Raw genomic sequence first — 23,784 nt, forward strand, 5'->3', positions numbered from 1 at the left:
AAACTGCCATCTGCATGATGAGAGGCAGAGCGGAGCAGTGGGATGAGACAGGATGACAGATGAATGAGGGGGGGGGAGGTGAACACAGAATAAAAGACAGTTGTACACAGAGATAGAAAAGGATATGGGAAGATGAGAACATGAAAAAGAGAGAGGATATCAAAATGTTTGTCAGAAATACTCCACACTGAGAAATGACTTAGCACACACACATCATGTGCTAAGTCATTTCTCAGTGGGGAGTATTTCTGACAGAGACAGTATTGCTTCTTCACAGCAGCATGGAAAATCGTGTTTTTCAAATCAAGTGAGATAAGAGGCAGCAAAACCTTGTGTGTGTGTGTGTGTGTGTGTGTGTGTGTGCATCCATCTGCACCAGAGAGTGGCAGCAGAACAGCAAACACAACACCACAGTGACAGTCTGGAGGGAAAACAAGTGGGAGAAAATGAGAGTGATAAAAGTAAAATGGAGAGACAGAATGACTGTTGGACAGTCAACATTGTCACACTTTGAAATAAGGAATGTCTCTGTGTTAGAGCTCAACGTGTACTAGGATCACTCTGATGCTCCTAGGTGCCATTGAAAGTGAACCTGTGGCCCCAGGCAGGACATGCACCTCCCTGACACTCTTGATAATTACATAGCAAACACATCTCAGCTCTAACCCCGGAGGGAGCACTACATCTAACACAGTCAGACTGAACATCTTGTAGCTCCACATCACACACTGCATAACCATGGCTAATCACTTTGACTAACAACAACAGCTCGTTTTCTCTTTTGACATTCCCCTCTTCTTCATAGCAATTATTGCTTAAGTTTTCCACCGACATGCTAACCAGAAACTCTTCAAAGGGGGGGGTAATTTCACAAGACAAAGTGGTATCATTTTCTGGCTGCATTTGATCTAATCTAATGATCTAATGCTCTAATGATGTAATTATCTAATGATCAAATGATGTAATGGAAACTGTGGAGCTGGAGGGAATAGCTAACATTTACAGTAGACTTCAGTTCATTCAGGAGGACATCTTTATTTAACAGAAGGCCTTGATGAATGAATAATAGGAGACGAGAGACTATTTGTTGCATCATCATTGGATGTTCAGTCAGTGGGCATAGCTCTCACCTCTTTGGGGACAGGGTGCAGTCGATGGCAGGCCGCTTGGTTTTGGGGATGGCGTAAAGGGGGTAACGGTCGCCATGGCGAATCATCACCTGGACAGACAGCAGCTTGTAGTCCACAGGGCTGTGTCCTGGGAGGGGAGAGGACCACACATTCATCATCATCATCACCACTATCATCATCATCACCACCATCACCATCAACCCCATCATCACCACAATCATCATCATCACTATCACCACCATCATCATCACCATCAACAACATCACCATCATCATCATCATCAACACCATCATCATCACCATCAACATCATCATAGAAGTAGTAGTGGTTGTAGCTGTCATAGTAAGGCTAGTAATAGTGATGATTTATAATAAAATACATTCTTCCTCTGATACAACATCAGAGGAAGTAGTTTACAGATAACCTTGTAGTAGTATGTGATACAAGTAACTCCAATCCTTATTGATATGAAGTGTTGCTGTCATGAGATTGTGAGAGTGCATGGTTTGAATAAAGACTATAGTACACTGTCCTGACTGACTGACTGACTGAGAGACCAACCATTTAAGCAGTCAGATGTTCTTTGAGACCACAGTGGCCTTCTGGCCTGTGCAGAAGACTCAATAGTTTTCAATTTCGATAAACATTTTTACCATGGCTCTCTATCCTCTAACCCTGACCCTTTATCCTCTCTATCCTCTAACCCTGACCCTTTATCCTCTCTATCCTCTAACCCTGACCCTTTATCCTCTAACCCTGACCCTTTATCCTCTCTATCCTCTAACCATGACCCTTTATCCTCTCTATCCTCTAACCCTGACCATTTATCCTCTCTATCCCCTAACCATGACCCTTTTGTCCTCTCTATCCTCTAACCATGACACTTTATCCTCTCTATCCTCTAACCATGACCCTTTATCCTCTCTATCCTCTAACCCTGACCATTTATCCTCTGTATCCCCTAACCATGACCCTTTATCCTCTCTATCCTCTAACCATGACCCTCTATCCTCTAACCATGACCCTTTTGTCCTCTCTATCCTCTAACCCTGACCCTTTATCCTCTCTATCCTCTAACCCTGACCATTTATCCTCTCTATCCTCTAACCATGACCCTTTTGTCCTCTCTATCCCCTAACCATGACCCTTTATCCACTCTATCCTCTAACCCTGACCCTTTTGTCCTCTCTATCCCCTAACCATGACCCTTTTGTCCTCTCTATACTCTAACCATGACCCTTTATCCACTCTATCCTCTAACCCTGACCCTTTATCCTCTCTATCATATAACCATGACCCTTTATCCTCTCTATCCTCTAACCCTGACCCTTTATCCTCTCTATCCTCTAACCCTGACCCTTTATCCTCTCTATCCTCTAACTCTGACCCTTTATCCTCTCTATCCTCTAACCATGACCCTTTATCCTCTCTATCCTCTAACCTTGACCATTTATCCTCTCTATCCCCTAACCATGACCCTTTTGTCCTCTCTATCCTCTAACCATGACACTTTATCCTCTCTATCCTCTAACCATGACCCTTTATCCTCTCTATCCTCTAACCCTGACCATTTATCCTCTCTATCCCCTAACCATGACCCTTTTGTCCTCTCTATCCTCTAACCCTGACCCTTTATCCTCTCTATCCTCTAACCCTGACCATTTATCCTCTCTATCCTCTAACCATGACCCTTTTGTCCTCTCTATCCCCTAACCATGACCCTTTATCCACTCTATCCTCTAACCCTGACCCTTTTGTCCTCTCTATCCCCTAACCATGACCCTTTTGTCCTCTCTATACTCTAACCATGACCCTTTATCCACTCTATCCTCTAACCCTGACCCTTTATCCTCTCTATCATCTAACCATGACCCTTTATCCTCTCTATCCTCTAACCCTGACCCTTTATCCTCTCTAACCCTGACCCTTTATCCTCTCTATCCTCTAACCCTGACCCTTTATCCTCTCTATCCTCTAACCATGACCCTTTATCCTCTCTATCCTCTAACCCTGACCCTTTATCCTCTCTATCCTCTAACCATGACCATTTATCCTCTCTATCCCCTAACCATGACCCTTTTGTCCTCTCTATCCTCTAACCATGACACTTTATCCTCTAACCCTGACCCTTTATCCACTCTATCTTCTAACCATGAACCTTTATCCTCTCTATCATCTAACCCTGACCCTTTATCCTCTCTATCCTCTAACCCTGACCCTTTATCCTCTCTATCCTCTAACCCTGACCCTTTATCCTCTCTATCCTCTAACCCTGACCCTTTATCCTCTCTATCCTCTAACCCTGACCCTTTATCCTATCTATCCTCTAACCATGACTCTTTATCCTCTGTATCTAGTTAACCATGACCGTATCAACCAAAATATGTCTATGTGCCCTTGAGCAAGACAGTTAACCCTACTTTTCTCCAGAGGTACTGTACTACTATGGCTGACTCTGTAAAACAACACATTTCACGGTAACGTGAAATCCGTACAAATGTGCGCAACTGCGACATTCAAACGAGGCAGCAAAGAAAACTAATGGGACGGTAGCGACTGTGTTGACTTCAAAATCTGGGGTGTGAACTATGTTTCTATTCAAGCGTTGATCGACATGGTAATGGCTCTATAGTATTGGAGAAAAGTTGAAAAAACGGACCCTCGTTACATCTTGACGTGTCATGTCGTAACGTACAGCACGCATAAAGCAACTATTTCTGTCTTACAATCTCTCTCCACCAGGTGTAGCACTTCTATCATCCTTTAAAAACAAGAAATTGACATTGACGGGGGTAAGGGGGGATACCTAGCCATTTTCTGTTTTTTTGCTGAATTTTTACCCCTTTTTCTCCCCAATTTCGTGGTGTCCAATTGTTGTAGTAGCTACTATCTTGTCTCATCGCTACAACTCCCGTACGGGCTCGGGAGAGACGAAGGTTGAAAGTCATGCGTCCTCCGATACACAACCCAACCAAGCCGCACTGCTTCTTAACACAGCGCGCATCCAACCCGGAAGCCAGCCGCACCAATGTGTTGGAGGAAACACAGTGCACCTGGCAACCTTGGCTAGCGCGCACCGAGCCCGGCCCGCCACAGGAGTCGCTGGTGCGCGATGAGACAAGGACATCCCTACCGACCAAGCCCTCCCTAACCCGGACGACGCTAGGCCAATTGTGCGTCGCCCCACGGACCTCCCGGTCGCGGCCGGTTACGACAGAGCCTGGGCGCTGCAGTACAGCGCCCTTAACCTCCTAGCCATTTTCTGCGTCACCTCTGCAAACGATCATGACTCTCAAAAGCCACTGTTTACTTCTGAAGATCACTTTAGCACCGCCCTAAAAACCCGATTCAAATTCGACACAAACCTTCAAATAGGTATGTAATGTCATTATATAAACTCTTTATAGTGTTTTGTTAACATTTTAGCGGCGATAAGGTGATAAGTTGGACAGATCGAGTGAAAAAAAGCTGTTTCCCCACATGACATCTCCTTCTCACCATCACACATTAGTTTCGCTTCCCCACCTACCATTTTTTAAAAGACCTGACAGAGCTCATTGTCTTCTTGAGTCATGCAGAAACGGGCAGCGTGATGGTCTCGTCATGGATTTTGTTGGAAAGGGGAAAAATTGTGCTTTACAATGGTATTGACATTACAGTGTATCTGGAAGTATTACGTTTTTGGGGCGCTAAAATAAGGTCAAATGTACAGACCAAGGCGATGTACAAGAGGGAGTTAGTTTACGTTACCTTTCCAGTGTATGGGACAATAAAACATGTTTTAATGTTTTATTAACCCTCTCTATACTCTAGCTAACCATGACCCAACACCAGTCTATCAATTATCTTTACATGACACAACACATCTAAATGTTCTGTATTTCTCCACATGGCTAAGCCTTCCTTGTTACTGACTGACTCCATATGGTTGACCTATGTTCGCTGATTGGTTGAGCAAATGGCTAACACGCTAGCAGACTGCAGAGGACTGAAACATTGCTCTTTCTTCCCACTTACCAATGGAACAGCAGATTAGATTGTGTGTGTGTCTCACCCTTCCAGGCGTGTGTGTGTGTGTGTGTGTGTGTGTGTGAGTGTCTCACCCTCCCAGGCCTGTGTGCATGCGTGTCTCACCCTCCCAGGCCTGTGTGTGCGTGTCTCACCCTCCCAGGCCCCTGTGTGTGTGTGTGTGTCTCACCCTCCCAGGCCTGTGTGTGTGTGTGTGTGTGTGTGTGGTGTGTGTGTGTGTGAGTGTCTCACCCTCCCAGGCCTGTGTGCGTGCGTGTCTCACCCTCCCAGGCCTGTGTGTGCGTGTCTCACCCTTCCAGGCCCCTGTGTGTGTGTGTGTGTGCGTGTCTCACCCTCCCAGGCCCCTGTGTGTGTGTGTGTGTCTCACCCTCCCAGGCCCCTGTGTGTGTGTGTGTGTGTGTGTGTGTGTGTCTCACCCTCCCAGGCCTGTTCAGAGCGGTCGGGGGTGTTGCAGTAGCCATAAGCCTCAGTGATGGGGTCTGGATCAGGATCCTCTGTGGGAGGGACAGGGATCACTCTCTTCCTGCTCTTCCCCTGGCCCTGAACTTGACCCTGATCCTGGGGGGGGCGCTCCTCACCCATGGGCGTAGTGGGGATTAGGTGCACTGCAGATAGAGGAGAAGGGGGGGGGGGGGGAAGAAAGTGGGAGGAAAGTTAGCAAAGAAACAACACCAAAGCAGACCTAACCGTAGTAACAAACAACACCAAAGCAGACCTAACCGTAGTAACAAACAACACCAAAGCAGACCTAACCGTAGTAACAAACAACACCAAAGCAGACCTAACCGTAGTAACAAACAACACCAAAGCAGACCTAACCGTAGTAACAATCAAGACCAAAGCAGACCTAACCGTAGTAACAAACAACACCAAAGCAGACCTAACCGTAGTAACAAACAACACCAAAGCAGACCTAACCGTAGTAACAAACAACACCAAAGCAGACCTAACCGTAGTAACAAACAACACCAAAGCAGACCTAACCGTAGTAACAAACAACACCAAAGCAGACCTAACCGTAGTAACAAACACCACCAAAGCAGACCTAACCGTAGTAACAAACAACACCAAAGCAGACCTAACTGTAGTAACAAACAACACCAAAGCAGACCTAACCGTAGTAACAAACAACACCAAAGCAGACCTAACCGTAGTAACAAACAACACCAAAGCAGACCTAACCGTAGTATCAAACAACACCAAAGCAGACCTACCCGTAGTAACAAACAACACCAAAGCAGACCTAACCGTAGTAACAAACAACACCAAAGCAGACCTAACCGTAGTAACAATCAAGACCAAAGCAGACCTAACCGTAGTAACAAACAACACCAAAGCAGACCTAACCGTAGTATCAAACACCAAAGCAGACCTACCCGTAGTAACAAACAACACCAAAGCAGACCTAACCGTAGTAACAAACAACACCAAAGCAGACCTACCCGTAGTAACAAACAACACCAAAGCAGACCTAACCGTAGTAACAAACAACACCAAAGCAGACCTAACCGTAGTAACAAACAACACCAAAGCAGACCTAACCGTAGTAACAATCAAGACCAAAGCAGACCTAACCGTAGTAACAAACAACACCAAAGCAGACCTAACCGTAGTAACAAACAACACCAAAGCAGACCTAACCGTAGTAACAAACAACACCAAAGCAGGCCTAACCGTAGTAACAAACAACACCAAAGCAGACCTAACCGTAGTAACAAACAACACCAAAGCAGACCTAACCGTAGTAACAAACACCAAAGCAGACCTAACCGTAGAAACAACACCAAAGCAGACCTAACCGTAGTAACAAACACCAAAGCAGACCTAACCGTAGTAACAAACAACACCAAAGCAGACCTAACCGTAGTAACAAACAACACCAAAGCAGACCTAACCGTAGTAACAAACAACACCAAAGCAGACCTAACCGTAGTAACAAACAACACCAAAGCAGACCTAACCGTAGTAACAAACAACACTGACATCCATTGCTCAAAGGACTCTCCTGTATAAAGGTCTATAACATCTATTAGCCTCAGCCCAGTCTTAGGCCCTGCCTCCCCTCAGCCCAGCCTTTGCCCAGCCTCTGCTTAGTCTTAGGCCCAGCCTCAGCCCAGTCTTAGGCCCAGCCTCCCCTCAGCCCAGCCCTAGCCCCAGCTCAGCCTTAGCCCAGCCTCCCCTCAGCCCTAGCCCAGCCTCCCCTCAGCCCTAGCCAAGCCTACCCTCAGCCCCCCCCCAGCCCTAGCCCAGCCCAGCCCATTTACATGTGAACAGCAGCAGAACCCTGTACTGAACCCCTAACCACTACCACAGGGTTGCCTTGACAACCATTAACCTGTGACCCCTGGGCCAGGCGGCCCAAAGGGGAGAGCGGTGTGGGAATCACTGCAGTTCCATTCAGAAATGCAGGATCCTGGGAATACACACACACACACACACACACACACACACACACACACACACACACACACACACACACACACACACACACACTTACCTCAGAAACCCTGGTTGTCCTGAAGCCGGGCAGTGGAGTAGGTAAATATTACCTCACTTTGCAAATAGAGAGAGCGCAAGGCACTTTCTAATCATCAAGGAGAGAGGCCCTTTCATTCCTATAACAACCTTTAAATAATCTCTCCCCAACAGACACACACACATACACTTGCACAGGAACATAGAAACACACACATACACACAGGCTCACATAACTCTCACCCCCTCATAGTCAAGCACACACACAGAGTTTCACCAGCTCCCCCCTCCAAGCTCCAGCTGAAATCATAAAGTCAACAGTGTTGCTGGACAGAACTGCTGGGTGTTGGGGATGGCTGGGGAGGTAGGGGGTAGTGGTAGGAGGTCACGGGTGGGATGTAGGGAGTAAGGGTAGGAAGGTAGGGGTAGGAGGTTGGAAGGTATGGGTAGCAGGTAGGAAGGTAGAGAGTAGTGGGTAGGAAGATATTGGTAGGAGGTAAGGGTAGGAGGTAGGAGGGTAGGAGGTAAGATTAGGAGGTAGGAAAGTAGGGAGTAGTGGGTAAGAGGTAGGGGGTAACGTTGGTAGATAGAGGGTAGGGCATTGGGTTGGACCTCGTTCAGACTTCCTGAACACAGCAGACAGAGAGAGCAGAGGGCTGGAGATAGACGTTGGAGGCAGGGTATTTCACTTCCTGTCATAAAATTGTTACATCATGTATTCACTATCTTACTAACTAATAACTAACTGTAGAAACACCACAGTTCTAGATCCAGCATTGGTCACACATCACCCTTAGATGATAAAGCTACGGTGGTAAAGTTCCATTGCTTATTCGATTTCTTTAGAAACAGACTACAGAGGAACTAGCCTAAATACAAACCACACTATCTTAAAGTGAGGGTATCCATATTAACCCACACTCCCCATGTGAGAGGTATTGATATGTTGAATGTACCGAGCTGTCTGTTTGAACTACTGGCACACAGCTCAGACACCCATGCATACCCCACAAGACACCAGAAGTCTCTTCAATGACCCCAAGTCCAGAACAGACTATGGGAGGCGCACAGTACTACATAGAGCCATGACTACATGGAACTCTATTCCACATCAGGTAACTGATGCAAGCAGAAGAATCAGAGTTAAAAAAATAGATAAAAGTACACCTTTGAAGCAACACAAACATAGGCACAGACACATGCATACAAACACGCGATAACATACACACTATACACACACGTACACATGGATTTTGTACTGTAGATATGTGGTTGTAGAGTAGGGGCCTGAGGGCACACACTTAAGGTGTTGTGAATGTATTGTAATGTTTAATAAAATGTATAACTGCCTTCATTTTGCTGGATCGCAGAAAGAGTAGCTAGAGCAGCTAATGGGGATCCATAATAAATACAAATACAGAATTCCACCTCCGGGGTAAAGGAAAGCCACAGAGTGGAGTGGAAACGGGAAAGACATTTGAAGGTACAAAAACAGTGTAACCATGACCAGGAAAACTTGACGTGTCAAATTATATAGCATACGTAGAAATCCAATCCTCTGGTAAAACTCTTGGTCATAGATTGACATTAGAATGTTACTAGCAAAAGTTCACATCAGTCAGTTCACACCGGTCAGTTAGCATCAGTATAGATGGTGAGTTAGCATCAGTATATATGGTGAGTTAGCATCAGTATATATGGTGAGTTAGCATCAGTATAGATGGTGAGTTAGCATCAGTATAGATGGTGAGTTAACATCCGTATAGACGGTGAGTTAGCATCAGTATAGACGGTGAGTTAGCATCAGCATAGACGGTGAGTTAGCATCAGTATAGATGGTGAGTTAGCATCAGTATATATGGTGAGTTAGCATCAGTATAGATGGTGAGTTAGCATCAGTATAGATGGTGAGTTAACATCAGTATAGACGGTGAGTTAGCATCAGCATAGACGGTGAGTTAACATCAGTACAGACGGTGAGTTAGCAACAGTATAGACGGTGAGTTAGCATCAGTATATATGGTCAGTTAACATAAGTATAGATGGTAAGTTAGCATCAGTATAGACAGTCAGTTAGCATCAGTATAGATTGTGAGTTAGCATCAGTATAGACGGTCAGTTAACATCAGTATAGACGGTGAGTTAGCATCAGTATAGACTCACCGGTCAGTTAGCATCAGTATAGACTCACCGGTCAGTTAGCATCAGTATAGATTGTGCGTTAGCATCAGTATAGACGGTCAGTTAACATTAGTATAGATGGTGAGTTAGCATCAGTATAGACAGTCAGTTAACATCAGTATAGATGGTAAGTTAGCATCAGTATAGACGGTCAGTTAACATCAGTATAGATGGTAAGTTACATCAGTATAGATGGTCAGTTAACATCAGTATAGACAGTCAGTTAACATCAGTATAGATGGTAAGTTAGCATCAGTATAGATGGTCAGTTAACATCAGTATAGATGGTAAGTTACATCAGTATAGACGGTCAGTTAACATCAGTATAGATGGTAAGTTAGCATCAGTATAGACTCACCGGTCAGTTAGCATCAGTATAGAATGTCAGTTAACATCAGTATAGACGGTGAGTTAGCATCAGTATAGACGGTCAGTTAGCATCAGTATAGACTCACCGGTCAGTTAGCATCAGTATAGACTCACCGGTCAGTTAGCATCAGTATAGACTCACCGGTGAAGAGGAAGAGGAGAAAGAGGTGTGTGTGAGCGAAAGAGAGCATTCTGAGATCTGCTCACTGGATAGAGGGCCAGACACACACTGGAACCCATTCACTGAACTGGTCCCCCTCTCCCCGCACACACACTCACCGACAAACACACACACGCCTGCGTACTAGGCAGACCCACGGCCCAATTGGAGGCCTGCTCACTACCCTGGTCTGCCACAGTCGCCCACACAAAGGGCCTTTTGTAACAGACAACAGACTACCTCAGACTAGGAGCACACACACTGAAGAAAGACACACACACACACACACACACACTGAAGAAACACACACACACAGACACTGAAGAAACACACACAAACACACACACTGACGAAACACGCACACACACTGAAGAAACACACGCACACACACACTGAAGAAACACACATACACACTCTAAAGAAACACACACGCACACACACACACACACTGAAGAGAAGAAACACGCACACAAGCAGCACAAGCCCAGGGCATCAACGCCAACTCACACACCCTCAAACACACAGTTGTTTACATGCCTGGACACACACACACACACACACACACACACATAAACACACACAAACACAGGGTATACTACCAAAGCAATACACATGCTAGCCTAAGGCATCTTCCTACAGTACACACACAACATCAATGGGCCAGGTCTACGCAACAACTAGCTGGCCTTAAGAAACATACAGCAGGGCCAGTAATTAGGGGTTTAGCTGGTAGTTCTGACTGTATGCATTGGCTGAGAGTTGAAAAAGGTGAGCCCATTACACTGATGAGGGCTTCCTTCCAGCCTTACACCTCAGTGTTTTACACCGCCTGCACTGTGGTAAAGAGTCAGCTGCTACAGTAAACCTTAAACACAGGATGGACCACGACTGCTCTTCCTCCCTCCATCTCTCCCACCAGAGAATTAAAACAGGTCCACAACAAATACCACACACTACTGTCACGACCAATACCACACTCCTGTCACGACCAATACCACACACTACTGTCACGACCAATACCACACTCCTGTCACGACCAATACCACACACTACTGTCACGACCAATACCACACACTACTGTCACGACCAATACCACACACTACTGTCACGACCAATACCACACACTACTGTCACGACCAATACCACACACTACTGTCACAACAAATACCTCACACTACTGTCACGACCAATACCACACACTACTGTCACGACCAACACCTCACACTACTGTCACCACCAATACCACACACTACTGTCACGACCAACACCTCACACTACTGTCACGAACGATACCACACACTACTGTCATGACCAATACCCCACACTACTGTCACGACCAATACCCCACACTACTAATACCCCACACTACTGTCACAACCAATAACACACACTACTGTCACGACCAATACCACACACTACTGGCACGACCAACACCTCACACTACTGTCACGACCGATACCACACACTACTGTCACGACCAATACCCCACACTACTGTCACGACCAATACCCCACACAACTAATACCCCACACTACTGTCACGGCCAATAACACACACTACTGTCAAGACCAATACCACACACTACTGGCACGACCAATACCACACACTACTGTCACGACCAATACCACACACTACTGTCACGACCAATACCACACACTACTGTCACGACTAATACCACACACTACTGTCACAGGCAATACCACACACTACTGTCACAACCAATACCCCACACTACTGTCACGACCAATACCCCACACTACTAATACCCCACACTACTGTCACGACCAATAACACAAACTCCTGTCACGACCAATACCCCACACTACTGTCACGACCAATACCCCACACTACTGTCACGACCAATACCACACACTACTGTCACGACCAATACCACACACTACTGTCACGACTAATACCACACACTACTGTCACAACCAATAACACACACTACTGTCACGACCAATACCACACACTACTGGCACGACCAACACCTCACACTACTGTCACGACCGATACCACACACTACTGTCACGACCAATACCCCACACTACTGTCACGACCAATACCCCACACTACTAATACCCCACACTACTGTCACGGCCAATAACACACACTACTGTCACGACCAATACCACACACTACTGGCACGACCAATACCACACACTACTGTCACGACCAATACCACACACTACTGTCACGACCAATACCACACACTACTGTCACGACTAATACCACACACTACTGTCACAGGCAATACCACACACTACTGTCACAACCAATACCCCACACTACTGTCACGACCAATACCCCACACTACAAATACCCCACACTACTGTCACGACCAATAACACAAACTCCTGTCACGACCAATACCCCACATTACTGTCACGACCAATACCCCACACTACTGTCACGACCAATACCACACACTACTGTCACGACCAATACCACACACTACTGTCACGACTAATACCACACACTACTGTCACAGGCAATACCATACACTACTGTCACGACCAATACCCCACACTACTGTCACGACCAATACCCCACACTCCTGTCACGACCAATACCCCACACTACTAATACCCCACACTACTGTCACGACCAATACCCCACACTACTGTCACGACCAATACCCCACACTACTGTCACGACCAATACCACACAACTGTCACGACCAATAAAACACACGATCAATTAATTGCAGTCATTCCTGCACCACGTGATCAATTATCAGTTCTAAACATGTATGATTTGTCTGTCTGCCTCTACTCCCCGTGGTCTATCTGTCTGTCTGCCTCTACTCCCCGTGGTCTATCTGTCTGTCTGCCTCTACTCCCCGTGGTCTATCTGTCTGTCTGCCTCTACTCCCCGTGGTCTATCTGCCTCTACTCCCCGTGGTCTATCTGTCTGTCTGCTTCTACTCCCCGTGGTCTATCTGTCTGTCTGCTTCTACTCCCCGTGGTCTGTCTGCCTCTACTCCCCGTGGTCTATCTGTCTGTCTGCCTCTACTCCCTGTGGTCTATCTGTCTGTCTGCCTCTACTCCCCGTGGTCTGTCTGCCTCTACTCCCCGTGGTCTGTCTGCCTCTACTCCCCGTGATCTGTCTGCCTCTACTCCCCGTGGCCTGTCTGCCTCTACTCCCCGTGGCCTATCTGCCTCTACTCCCCGTGGCCTATCTGCCTCTACTCCCTGTGGTCTATCTGTCTGTCTGCCTCTACTCCCCGTGGTCTGTCTGTCTGCCTCTACTCCCCGTGGTCTCTGTCTGTCTGCCTCTACTCCCCGTGGTCTATCTGTCTGTCTGCCTCTACTCCCCGTGGTCTATCTGTCTGTCTGCCTCTACTCCCCGTGGTCTGTCTGTCTGCCTCCACTCCCCGTGGTCTGTCTGTCTGCCTCTACTCCCCGTGGTCTGTCTGTCTGCCTCTACTCCCCGTGTTCTATCTGTCTGTCTGCCTCTACTCCCCGTGGTCTATCTGTCTGTCTGCCTCTACTCCCCGTGGTCTATGTGTCTGTCTGCCTCTACTCCCCGTGGTCTGTCTGCCTCTACTCCCCGTGGTCTGTCTGCCTCTACTCCCCGTGGTCTGTCTGCCTCTACTCCCCGTGGTCTGTCTGCCTCTACTCCCCGTGGTCTGTCTGCCTCTACTCCCCATGGTCTGTCTGCCTCTACTCCCCGTGGTATGTCTGCCTCTGGTCTGTCTGCCTCTACTCCCCATGGTCTGTCTGCCTCTACTCCCCGTGGCCTGTCTGCCTCTACTCCCCGTAGCCTGTCTGCCTCTACTCCCCGTGGCCTGTCTGCCTCTACTCCCCGTGGCCTGTCTGCCTCTACTCCCCGTGACCTGTCTGCCTCTACTCCCCGTGGCCTGTCTGCCTCTACTCCCCGTGGTCTGTCTGCCTATGGTCTGTCTGCCTCTACTCACCGTGGTCTGTCTGCCTCTACTCTCCGTGGTCTGTCTGCCTCTACTCCCCGTGGTCTGTCTGCCTCTACTCCCCGTGGTCTGTCTGCCTCTGGTCTGTCTGCCTCTACTCCCCGTGGCCTGTCTGCCTCTACTCCCCGTGGCCTTTCTGCCTCTACTCCCCGTGGCCTGTCTGCCTCTACTCCCCGTGGCCTGTCTGCCTCTACTCCCCGTGGCCTATCTGTCTGTCTGCCTCTACTCCCCGTGGTTTGTCTGTCTGTCTGCCTCTACTCACCGTGGTCTGTCTGTCTGCCTCTACTCCCCGTGGTCTCTGTCTGTCTGCCTCTACTCCCTGTGGTCTCTGTCTGTCTGCCTCTACTCCCCGTGGTCTATCTGCCTCTACTCCCCGTGGTCTATCTGTCTGTCTGCCTCTACTCCCCGTGGTCTGTCCGCCTCTACTCCCCATAGTCTCTGTCTGTCTGCCTCTACTCCCCGTGGTCTATCTGCCTCTACTCCCGGTGGTCTATCTGTCTGTCTGCCTCTACTCCCCGTGGTCTGTCTGGCACTACTCCCCGTGGTCTGTCTGCCTCTACTCCCCGTGGTCTGTCTGCCTCTACTCCCCAAGGTCTGTCTGCCTCTACTCCCCGTGGTCTGTCTGCCTATGGTCTGTCTGCCTCTACTCACCGTTGTCTGTCTGCCTCTACTCCCCGTGGTCTGTCTGCCTCTACTCCCCGTGGTCTGTCTGCCTCTACTCCCCGTGGTCTGTCTGCCTCTGGTCTGTCTGCCTCTACTCCCCGTGGCCTGTCTGCCTCTACTCCCCGTGGCCTGTCTGCCTCTACTCCCCGTTGCCTGTCTGCCTCTACTCCCCGTGGCCTGTCTGCCTCTACTCCCCGTGGCCTGTCTGCCTCTACTCCCCGTGGCCTGTCTGCCTCTACTCCCCGTGACCTGTCTGCCTCTACTCCCCGTGGCCTGTCTGCCTCTACTCCCCGTGGTCTGTCTGCCTATGGTCTGTCTGCCTCTACTCACCGTGGTCTGTCTGCCTCTACTCCCCGTGGTCTGTCTGCCTCTACTCCCCGTGGTCTGTCTGCCTCTGGTCTGTCTGCCTCTACTCCCTGTGGCCTGTCTGCCTCTACTCCCCGTGGCCTGTCTGCCTCTACTCCCCGTTGCCTGTCTGCCTCTACTCCCCGTGGCCTGTCTGCCTCTACTCCCCGTGGCCTATCTGTCTGTCTGCCTCTACTCCCCGTGGTCTCTGTCTGTCTGCCTCTACTCCCCGTGGTCTATCTGCCTCTACTCCCCGTGGTCTATCTGTCTGTCTGCCTCTACCCCCCGTGGCCTGTCTGCCTCTACTCCCCGTGGCCTATCTGTCTGTCTGCCTCTACTCCCCGTGGTCTGTCTGTCTGTCTGCCTCTACTCACCGTGGTCTGTCTGTCTGTCTGCCTCTACTCCCCGTGGTCTCTTTCTGTCTGCCTCTACTCCCTGTGGTCTCTGTCTGTCTGCCTCTACTCCCTGTGGTCTCTGTCTGTCTGCCTCTACTCCCCGTGGTCTATCTGCCTCTACTCCCGGTGGTCTATCTGTCTGTCTGCCTCTACTCCCCGTGGTCTGTCTGCCACTACTCCCCGTGGTCTGTCTGCCTCTACTCCCCGTGGTCTGTCTGCCTCTACTCCCCGTGGTCTGTCTGCTTCTACTCCCCGTGGTCTGTCTGCCTCTACTCCCCGTGGTCTGTCTGCCTCTTCTCCCCGTGGTCTATCTGCCTCTACTCCCCGTGGTCTATCTGCCTCTACTCCCCGTGGTCTGTCTGCCTCTACTCCCCGTGGTCTCAGTCTGTCTGCCTCTACTCCCCGTGGTCTATCTGCCTCTACTCCCCGTGGTCTATCTGCCTCTACTCCCCGTGGTCTCTGTCTGTCTGCCTCTACTCTCCGTGGTCTCTGTCTGTCTGCCTCTACTCCCCGTGGTCTATCTGCCTCTACTCACCGTGGTCTATCTGTCTGTCTGCCTCTACTCCCCGTGGTCTGTCTGCCTCTACTCACCGTGGTCTATCTGTCTGTCTGCCTCTACTCCCCGTGGTCTATCTGCCTCTACTCCCCGTGGTCTATCTGTCTGTCTGCCTCTACTCCCCGTGGTCTGTCTGCCTCTACTCCCCGTGGTCTGTCTGCCTCTACTCCCCGTGGTCTATCTGTCTGTCTGCCTCTACTCCCCGTTGTCTATCTGCCTCTACTCACCGTGGTCTATCTGTCTGTCTGCTTCTACTCCCCGTGGTCTGTCAGTCTGCCTCTACTCCCCGTGGTCTGTCTGCCTCTTCTCCCTGTGGTCTATGTTTGTCTGCCTCTACTCGCCGTGGTCTATCTGCCTCTACTCCCCGTGGTCTATCTGTTTGTCTGCCTCTACTCCCCGTGGTCTCAGTCTGTCTGCCTCTACTCCCCGTGGTCTATCTGCCTCTACTCCCCGTGGTCTATCTGCCTCTACTCCCCGTGGTCTCTGTCTGTCTGCCTCTACTCTCCGTGGTCTCTGTCTGTCTGCCTCTACTCCCCGTGGTCTATCTGCCTCTACTCCCCGTGGTCTATCTGTCTGTCTGCCTCTACTCCCCATGGTCTGTCTGCCTCTACTCCCCGTGGTCTGTCTGCCTCTACTCACCGTGGTCTATCTGTCTGTCTGCCTCTACTCCCCGTGGTCTATCTGCCTCTACTCCCCGTGGTCTATCTGTCTGTCTGCCTCTACTCCCCGTGGTCTGTCTGCCTCTACTCCCCGTGGTCTATCTGCCTCTACTCCCCGTGGTCTATCTGTCTGTCTGCCTCTACTCCCCGTGGTCTATCTGCCTCTACTCACCGTGGTCTATCTGTCTGTCTGCTTCTACTCCCCGTGGTCTGTCAGTCTGCCTCTACTCCCCGTGGTCTGTCTGCCTCTTCTCCCTGTGGTCTATGTTTGTCTGCCTCTACTCGCCGTGGTCTATCTGCCTCTACTCCCCGTGGTCTATCTGTTTGTCTGCCTCTACTCCCAGGGGTCTCTGTCTGTCTGCCTCTACTGCCCGTGGTCTATCTGTCTGTCTGCCTCTACTCCCCGTGGTCTATCTGCCTCTACTCCCCGTGGTCTATCTGTCTGTCTGCCTCTACTCCCAGGGGTCTCTGTCTGTCTGCCTCTACTGCCCGTGGTCTATCTGTCTGTCTGCTTCTACTCCCCGTGGTCTATCTGTCTGTCTGCCTCTACTCCCCGTGGTCTATCTGTCTGTCTGCCTCTAATCCCTGTGGTCTGTCTGTCTCCATGTCACTGCCTCATAGCTATCCTCCAAAACATGTCGTTGTTAGTTTGGCTTTCGTTCTTGTATTCTCTCTCTCTCTCCCTATTCCTTTCTCTCCCCTCTCTCTATTTCCTCTGATGTTATATTTCTCTTCATCTCTGTGGATTATTCTCTTCCCTCTCTCTATTTCCTCTGATGTTATATCTCTCTTCATCTCTGTGGATTATTCTCTCCCCTCTCTCTGTTTCCTCTGATGTTATATCTCTCTTCATCTCTGTGGATTATTCTCTCCCCTGTCTCTATTTCCTCTGATGTTATCTCTCTTCATCTCTGTGGATTATTCTCTCTCCCTGTCTCTCCTCTCTCCCTCCCCATTCTTCTCATTATATACGTACCTTTCTCTCTCTCTCTCTCTCTCTGTACCCTGCTCTCTTGCTTCAAGTCTTTACAGACGCCAGAAAAGATTGCAATTCTGTGAGTGCATGTCTTAACGCTGCATTGAGAATGTGTGAACTCTGTGACCCTGTTACCATCACTCTCTCTCTCCCTCAAAAGCAGAGGTGTGTGTCTGAGGGGGATTGTAGGCTGAAGTAACTTTAATGCACTACTTAAACCCATTCTCTGCTCCTGCCCTCTAATCTTCTCCTTTAGCAAAAACAAAAGGCAATAAAAGATTATGCTGAATGAAATCCCTCTGTAAATTGTTACCATTGAGTGTGTGCGTGCATGCGTGTGCACGACACACATGCATATGCCTAGGCTAATATGGTTCCCTTAATTTGTCATTGAGAAATGTGTCTTGACTCTTGATTGATTTCTCGATCACTTGAGGCAACATGGGATTTATGTAACCAAAGTATGGTCTGTGTTAGCGTCCTCTCCTTCCCTGTCATGTGATCTGTAGGTTGTCTGTTTGTTGGAAAGAGGCTGTCATAACTTATTCATCAGACTGCAAGTCATTATCCTCTACTACAGGGGAAGGCCCAGTGGGACAGCAGCACTTCATGTTCCATTGACAGTCATTTGTCTTTGTCCTCCACTTTCCCTCCCTCTCTTATCTGTTTTCTGCTTAAGTTCTCTCTCTCTCTTTTTCTATTTTAGCCTCTGACTGTTATCTTCCTGTTTTGGTCTGTTCTTTCTTACGCTACTTCTCTCACTTTTCCTCTCTTACTACATCTTTCTTTTCTTTCTGATTATTTTGAACATTGGGAAAACAAGCTAGTGTATTGAATTTGTTTGTGTGTGGATTATTTTTTGTTGTTGCTGAAACTTGATTGATTACGGTGTGTGATACAGACAGGCAATAACAGATGGTTTGCCATGACTCTGACACTCTGCCTGCCTCTACGACCTCTCTGAAATCTGGACTGGGGTCGCCATGGCAGCAGAGGCGTGACACCTGTTTGACAAGCGACAGGGAGTCCCCACAGTTAGAGAGGTGTGAAGCTTAGTGGAACAGAGGACTGAGAAGGAGGGAAACGAAAACAGGAGGAGAGATATGGCGAGAGCGATAGAATAGAGGAAAGGAGAGACAGAGAGAGATGACAGGAGAGGGAATGGAAGAGGAGAGAGGGGGAGGCATTAACATCAACAGAGCGATACAGGAAAATATAGACTATAGGAATTGAAGGGAAGATAAAAGAGCAAGACGAAAGGAGAGCAAAGACAGAGAACGTGATGGAGGAAATTACATATACAGTGGGGCAAAAAAGTATTTAGTCAGCCACCAATTGTGCAAGTTCTCCCACTTAAAAAGATGAGAGAGGCCTGTAATTTTCATCATAGGTACACTTCAACTATGACAGACATGACGAAATGAGGAAAAAAAATCCAGAAAATCACATTGTAGGATTTTTAATGAATTTATTTGCAAATTATGGTGGAAAATAAGTATTTGGTCAATAACAAAAGTTTATCTCAATACTTTGTTATATACCCTTTGTTGGCAATGACAGAGGTCAAACGATTTCTGTAAGTCTTCACAAGGTTTTCACACACTGTTGCTGGTATTTTGGCCCATTCCTCCATGCAGATCTCCTCTAGAGCAGTGATGTTTTGGGGCTGTTGCTGGGCAACACGGACTTTCAACTCCCTCCAAAGATTTTCTATGGGGTTGAGATCTGGAGACTGGCTAGGCCACTCCAGGACCTTGAAATGCTTCTTACGAAGCCACTCCTTCGTTGCCCGGGCAGTGTGTTTGGGATCATTGTTATGCTGAAAGACCCAGCCACGTTTCATCTTCAATGCCCTTGCTGATGGAAGGAGGTTTTCACTCAAAATCTCACGATACATGGCCTCATTCATTCTTTCCTTTACACGGATCAGTCGTCCTGGTCCCTTTGCAGAAAAACAGCCCCAAAGCATGATGTTTCCACCCCCATGCTTCACAGTAGATATGGTGTTCTTTGGATGCAACTCAGCATTCTTTGTCCTCCAAACACGACGAGTTGAGTTTTTACCAAAAAGTTATATTTTGGATTCATCTGACCATATGACATTCTCCCAATCTTCTTCTGGATCATCCAAATGCTCTCTAGCAAACTTCAGACGGGCCTGGACATGTACTGGCTTAAAACCTTTTGTGACTAGGGGGCAGCATTTTCATTTTTTGGAAAAATAACATTCCCGTAGTAAATGGGATATTTTGTCAGGACAAGATGCTAGAATATGCATATAATTGACAGCTTAGGATAGAAAACACTCTAAAGTTTCCAAAACTGTAAAAATATTGTCTGTGAGTATAACAGAACTGATATTGCAGGCGAAAGCCTGAGAAAAATCCAATCCGGAAGTGCCTCATGTTTTGAAAGCTCTGCGTTCCAATGCGTCCCTATTGAGCAGTGAATGGGCTATCAACCAGATTACTTTTTCTCCGTATTCCCCAAGGTGTCTACAGCATTGTGATGTAGTTTTACGCATTTATGTTGAAGAATACCCGTAAGCGGCTACATTGCGCAACTGGTCACCTGCTAGCTCCCAGAGTGATTCTCGCATAAAATACAGAGGTAGCCATTATTCCAATTGGTCCTACTGAAAAACCAATTGTCCCGGTGGATATATTATCAAATAGATATTTGAAAAACACCTTGAGGGTTGATTATAAACCACGTTTGCCATGTTTCTGATGATATTATGGAGCTAATTTGGAATATTTTTCGGCGTTTTCGTGACTGCAATTTCCGGGCGATTTCTCAGCCAAACGTGAAGAACAAACGGAGCTATTTCGCCTACAAAAATTATATTTTTGGAAAAAAGGAACATTGGCTATCTAACTGGGAGTCTCGTGAGTGAAAACATCAGAAGCTCATCATAGGTAAACGATTTAATTTGATTGCTTTTCTGATTTCCGTGACCAAGTTACCTGCTGCTAGCTAGACAAAATGCTATGCTAGGCTATCGATAAACTTACACAAATGCTTGTCTAGCTTTGGCTGTAAAGCATATTTTGAAAATCTGAGATGACAGGGTGATTAACAAAAGGCTAAGCTGTGTCTCAATATATTTCACTTGTGATGTCCGTTGCGTTATGCTAATTAGTGTCAGTCGATGATTACGCTCCCTCATGCGGGATGGGGAGTCATTAGAGGTTAAGCAGGGGGACACGTCTGGCACTGCAGGATTTGAGTCCCTGGCGGCGTAGTGTGTTACTGATGGTAGGCTTTGTTACTTTGGTCCCAGCTCTCTGCAGGTCATTCACTAGGTCCCCCCGTGTGGTTCTTGGATTTTTGCTCACCGTTCTTGTGATCATTTTGACCCCACGGGGTGAGATCTTGCGTGGAGCCCCAGATCGAGGGAGATTATCAGTGGTCTTGTATGTCTTCCATTTCCTAATAATTGCTCCCACAGTTGATTTCTTCAAACCAAGCTGCTTACCTATTGCAGATTCAGTCTTCCCAGCCTGGTGCAGGTCTACAATTTTGTTTCTGGTGTCCGTTGACAGCTCTTTGGTCTTGGCCATAGTGGAGTTTGGAGTGTGACTGTTTTAGTTTTTTTTTCTATGCACAGGGGATATGGGGCACAATGACCTAACGGTGGCAGAGGCCATTTTCTACCGACACGTCATTGGGAGAACACTTAAGAGTATCTCAAGGTATCATAGTGGATAGGACTGGTCTAAATATAGAATGTCTCTAGAGGACCTGTCTTTGTTTCCATGTAAATGGGTCGCTTGGAGTGGAAAACACTAGTGGTCAGATATAATACACACACACCGTGTGATCATACACAAACATACCTGGATATACACACCAAACAATCACACACAAATTCCAACCACAAATAATGGCAGATGTAGAGACACTACAATACACTACACAAACACACACAGTTTACTTACAGAATTGGAGGCTGAGACTCACGATGGCCAGCACCGCCCCCACCACCACCAGGAGGATGAAGCGGTTCCGAGCCAGCATCCTGACAAGTGATTGGTCCGTCTCCCTGTCAGTCAACCACCCACACCTTGCCCCATTTCTGCTGTCTAAATAGGCACAGCAAAAACAACCAACATTATGAAACAAACATGCCTATAACATGCCTCTAAACCAATAGAAGAAAAAACTTGACTGCACACAATGAACCACATAAATGAACTAAAGAAAGTAGTCAGCCACAGTTTGTAGCATTTTCCACTGTACATCCTGCCTTCTATGAATAGACCTATGAGAGAGCAGGGATATAGGAACAATCAGGGAGGGAAAAGCAGAAAGAACATGTAAAAAGCCCACCATTTACGTCAGTTATACACAACGCAACCCTGCTATTAGACAGACTAAAAATAAGAGCATGGCTAGATGAGGTAAAAATGGTGCCTCAATCACCTCCCCTCAGAAACTGCCTACATGACTTGAGATGTTCTCTCAAAACATGTTCATGCAAATATGAAACAATTATATGGTTTAGAGTTGGACAAACTAAACTGTCTCAAAATTGTTTTTGCTTCTCAATGTATAAATGTTATTATATGTAGCTAACCTGTATGCATCTTAATGTGGTAAAACTCTTCTGTGGAACTCCTGTAGTGATTAACTTTACTGAAACATTGTAGTAGGCTACCTGCGAGGAGATACTATTTCATGATGATTGCACTAATTAAAACAATGTTGGCGCATTGTGACAGCTTGTCTGCTCGTCTCGGCCACAATGCTATGCTGACCAGCTACAAGGGAAGGGATTATTTGTTAGCTAGTGAACTGGCTATCTAGATAACTTTCATATTGTTATATCTAACACATGCACTATAGTAGCATCAATGCTTCCGGTATAACAGCTAAATGTACAACTTGTAAAGCTAAATATGTGGTAGTAAACTTGTCGGCTTTTTTTGCAGAATCGAATGGTTTCGGTGAATTCGTAGCTACCTTAATAACGACGTTATTACAAAACGCCAAGCCTTTGTTTACAATGTACCTACTCGGGACAAACTCGTGGGAAAATGCTAAGTAGCTAAACTGCCTAATTAACATATTGCTTGCTGGTCGTTTATCTCGGATCATCTTACCAAGTAGCGAACCTCAATCAGAACTTGAATCCACCAAGCGCCGTGCCGGCTTTTACTCCTCTGAACTACCTATCCGTGTGGCTGTCCTGGGTCCTGCTTGCTGGCTCCACTTTGCTGTGCTAGCCTCCTACTCCCCTTTTCATATGCAAATGAAACGTAATGGCTCACTGCGCCGTCTCCTGGAAAACCTTCGCAATGCCACCGATTGCACCCCTCTACTTTTGTCTCGCATCTCCACTATTCTGTTGTGAAACGTGGAGGATCATCCTGTCATCACCATTATTCTATGGCCATCAACCGATATGATGTTGTGATAAAATAAGTTATTCTAAACGATTGCACCAAAATAGGAATCATTTTGCTGAGAAACAGCTTGAAGGTTATTTTTCCCGGCCCATAGTTCTACGTATACTAGGGCTATAATCAGTCGATGCTTTTGACCGTGGTGGAAAAAGTACCCAAAAGTCATACTGTAGTAAAAGAAAATATACCTTAATAGAACATGACTCAAGTAAAAGTGAGAGTCACCCAGTAAAATATTACATGAGTAAAAGTCTAAAAGTGTTTGGTTTTAAATATACTTAAGTATCACAAGTAAAATTATTAATAGTTTCAAAATCCTTGTATTATGCAAACCAGACAGCACAATGTTCTTTTTTTATTTTACTTCACAGATAGCCAGGTGTACACTACAACACTGACATTTATTTACACATTTGTTAGAGGCCGTAGGGATGACCAGGGATGTTCTCTTGATAAGTGTATGCATTGGACCATTTTCATGTCAAAATATAACTTTATAAGTACTTTTTG

At 47.3% G+C, this 23,784-nt stretch overlaps 1 protein-coding gene across 2 annotated transcripts in view; it reads right to left on the bottom strand.

Annotated features, from left to right (window-relative positions):
* The window catches only part of LOC110507937 (2-phosphoxylose phosphatase 1), a 30,593-nt gene extending 7,197 nt beyond the window's left edge, over positions 1-23,396 (bottom strand). The window contains exons 1-4 of one of the 2 annotated variants that reach the window (XM_036964989.2): positions 22,972-23,396; positions 21,808-21,951; positions 5,576-5,764; positions 1,131-1,257 (exon numbers count right to left, since the gene is read on the bottom strand). In XM_036964989.2, coding sequence (XP_036820884.1) covers positions 1,131-1,257; positions 5,576-5,764; positions 21,808-21,886 — 395 coding nt within the window. In that variant the 5' untranslated portion in view covers positions 21,887-21,951; positions 22,972-23,396. Of the gene's footprint in view, positions 1-1,130; positions 1,258-5,575; positions 5,765-10,326; positions 10,479-21,807; positions 21,952-22,971 lie in introns of those variants that run through there. The other variant, XM_036964990.2, reaches the window with a different exon arrangement.
* Positions 23,397-23,784: the final 388 nt, after the last annotated feature.

Source organism: Oncorhynchus mykiss, chromosome 27, assembly GCF_057628025.1.
Source record: "Oncorhynchus mykiss isolate SJ-2025 chromosome 27, ASM5762802v1, whole genome shotgun sequence".
NCBI classification, from domain to species: Eukaryota; Metazoa; Chordata; class Actinopteri; order Salmoniformes; family Salmonidae; genus Oncorhynchus; species Oncorhynchus mykiss.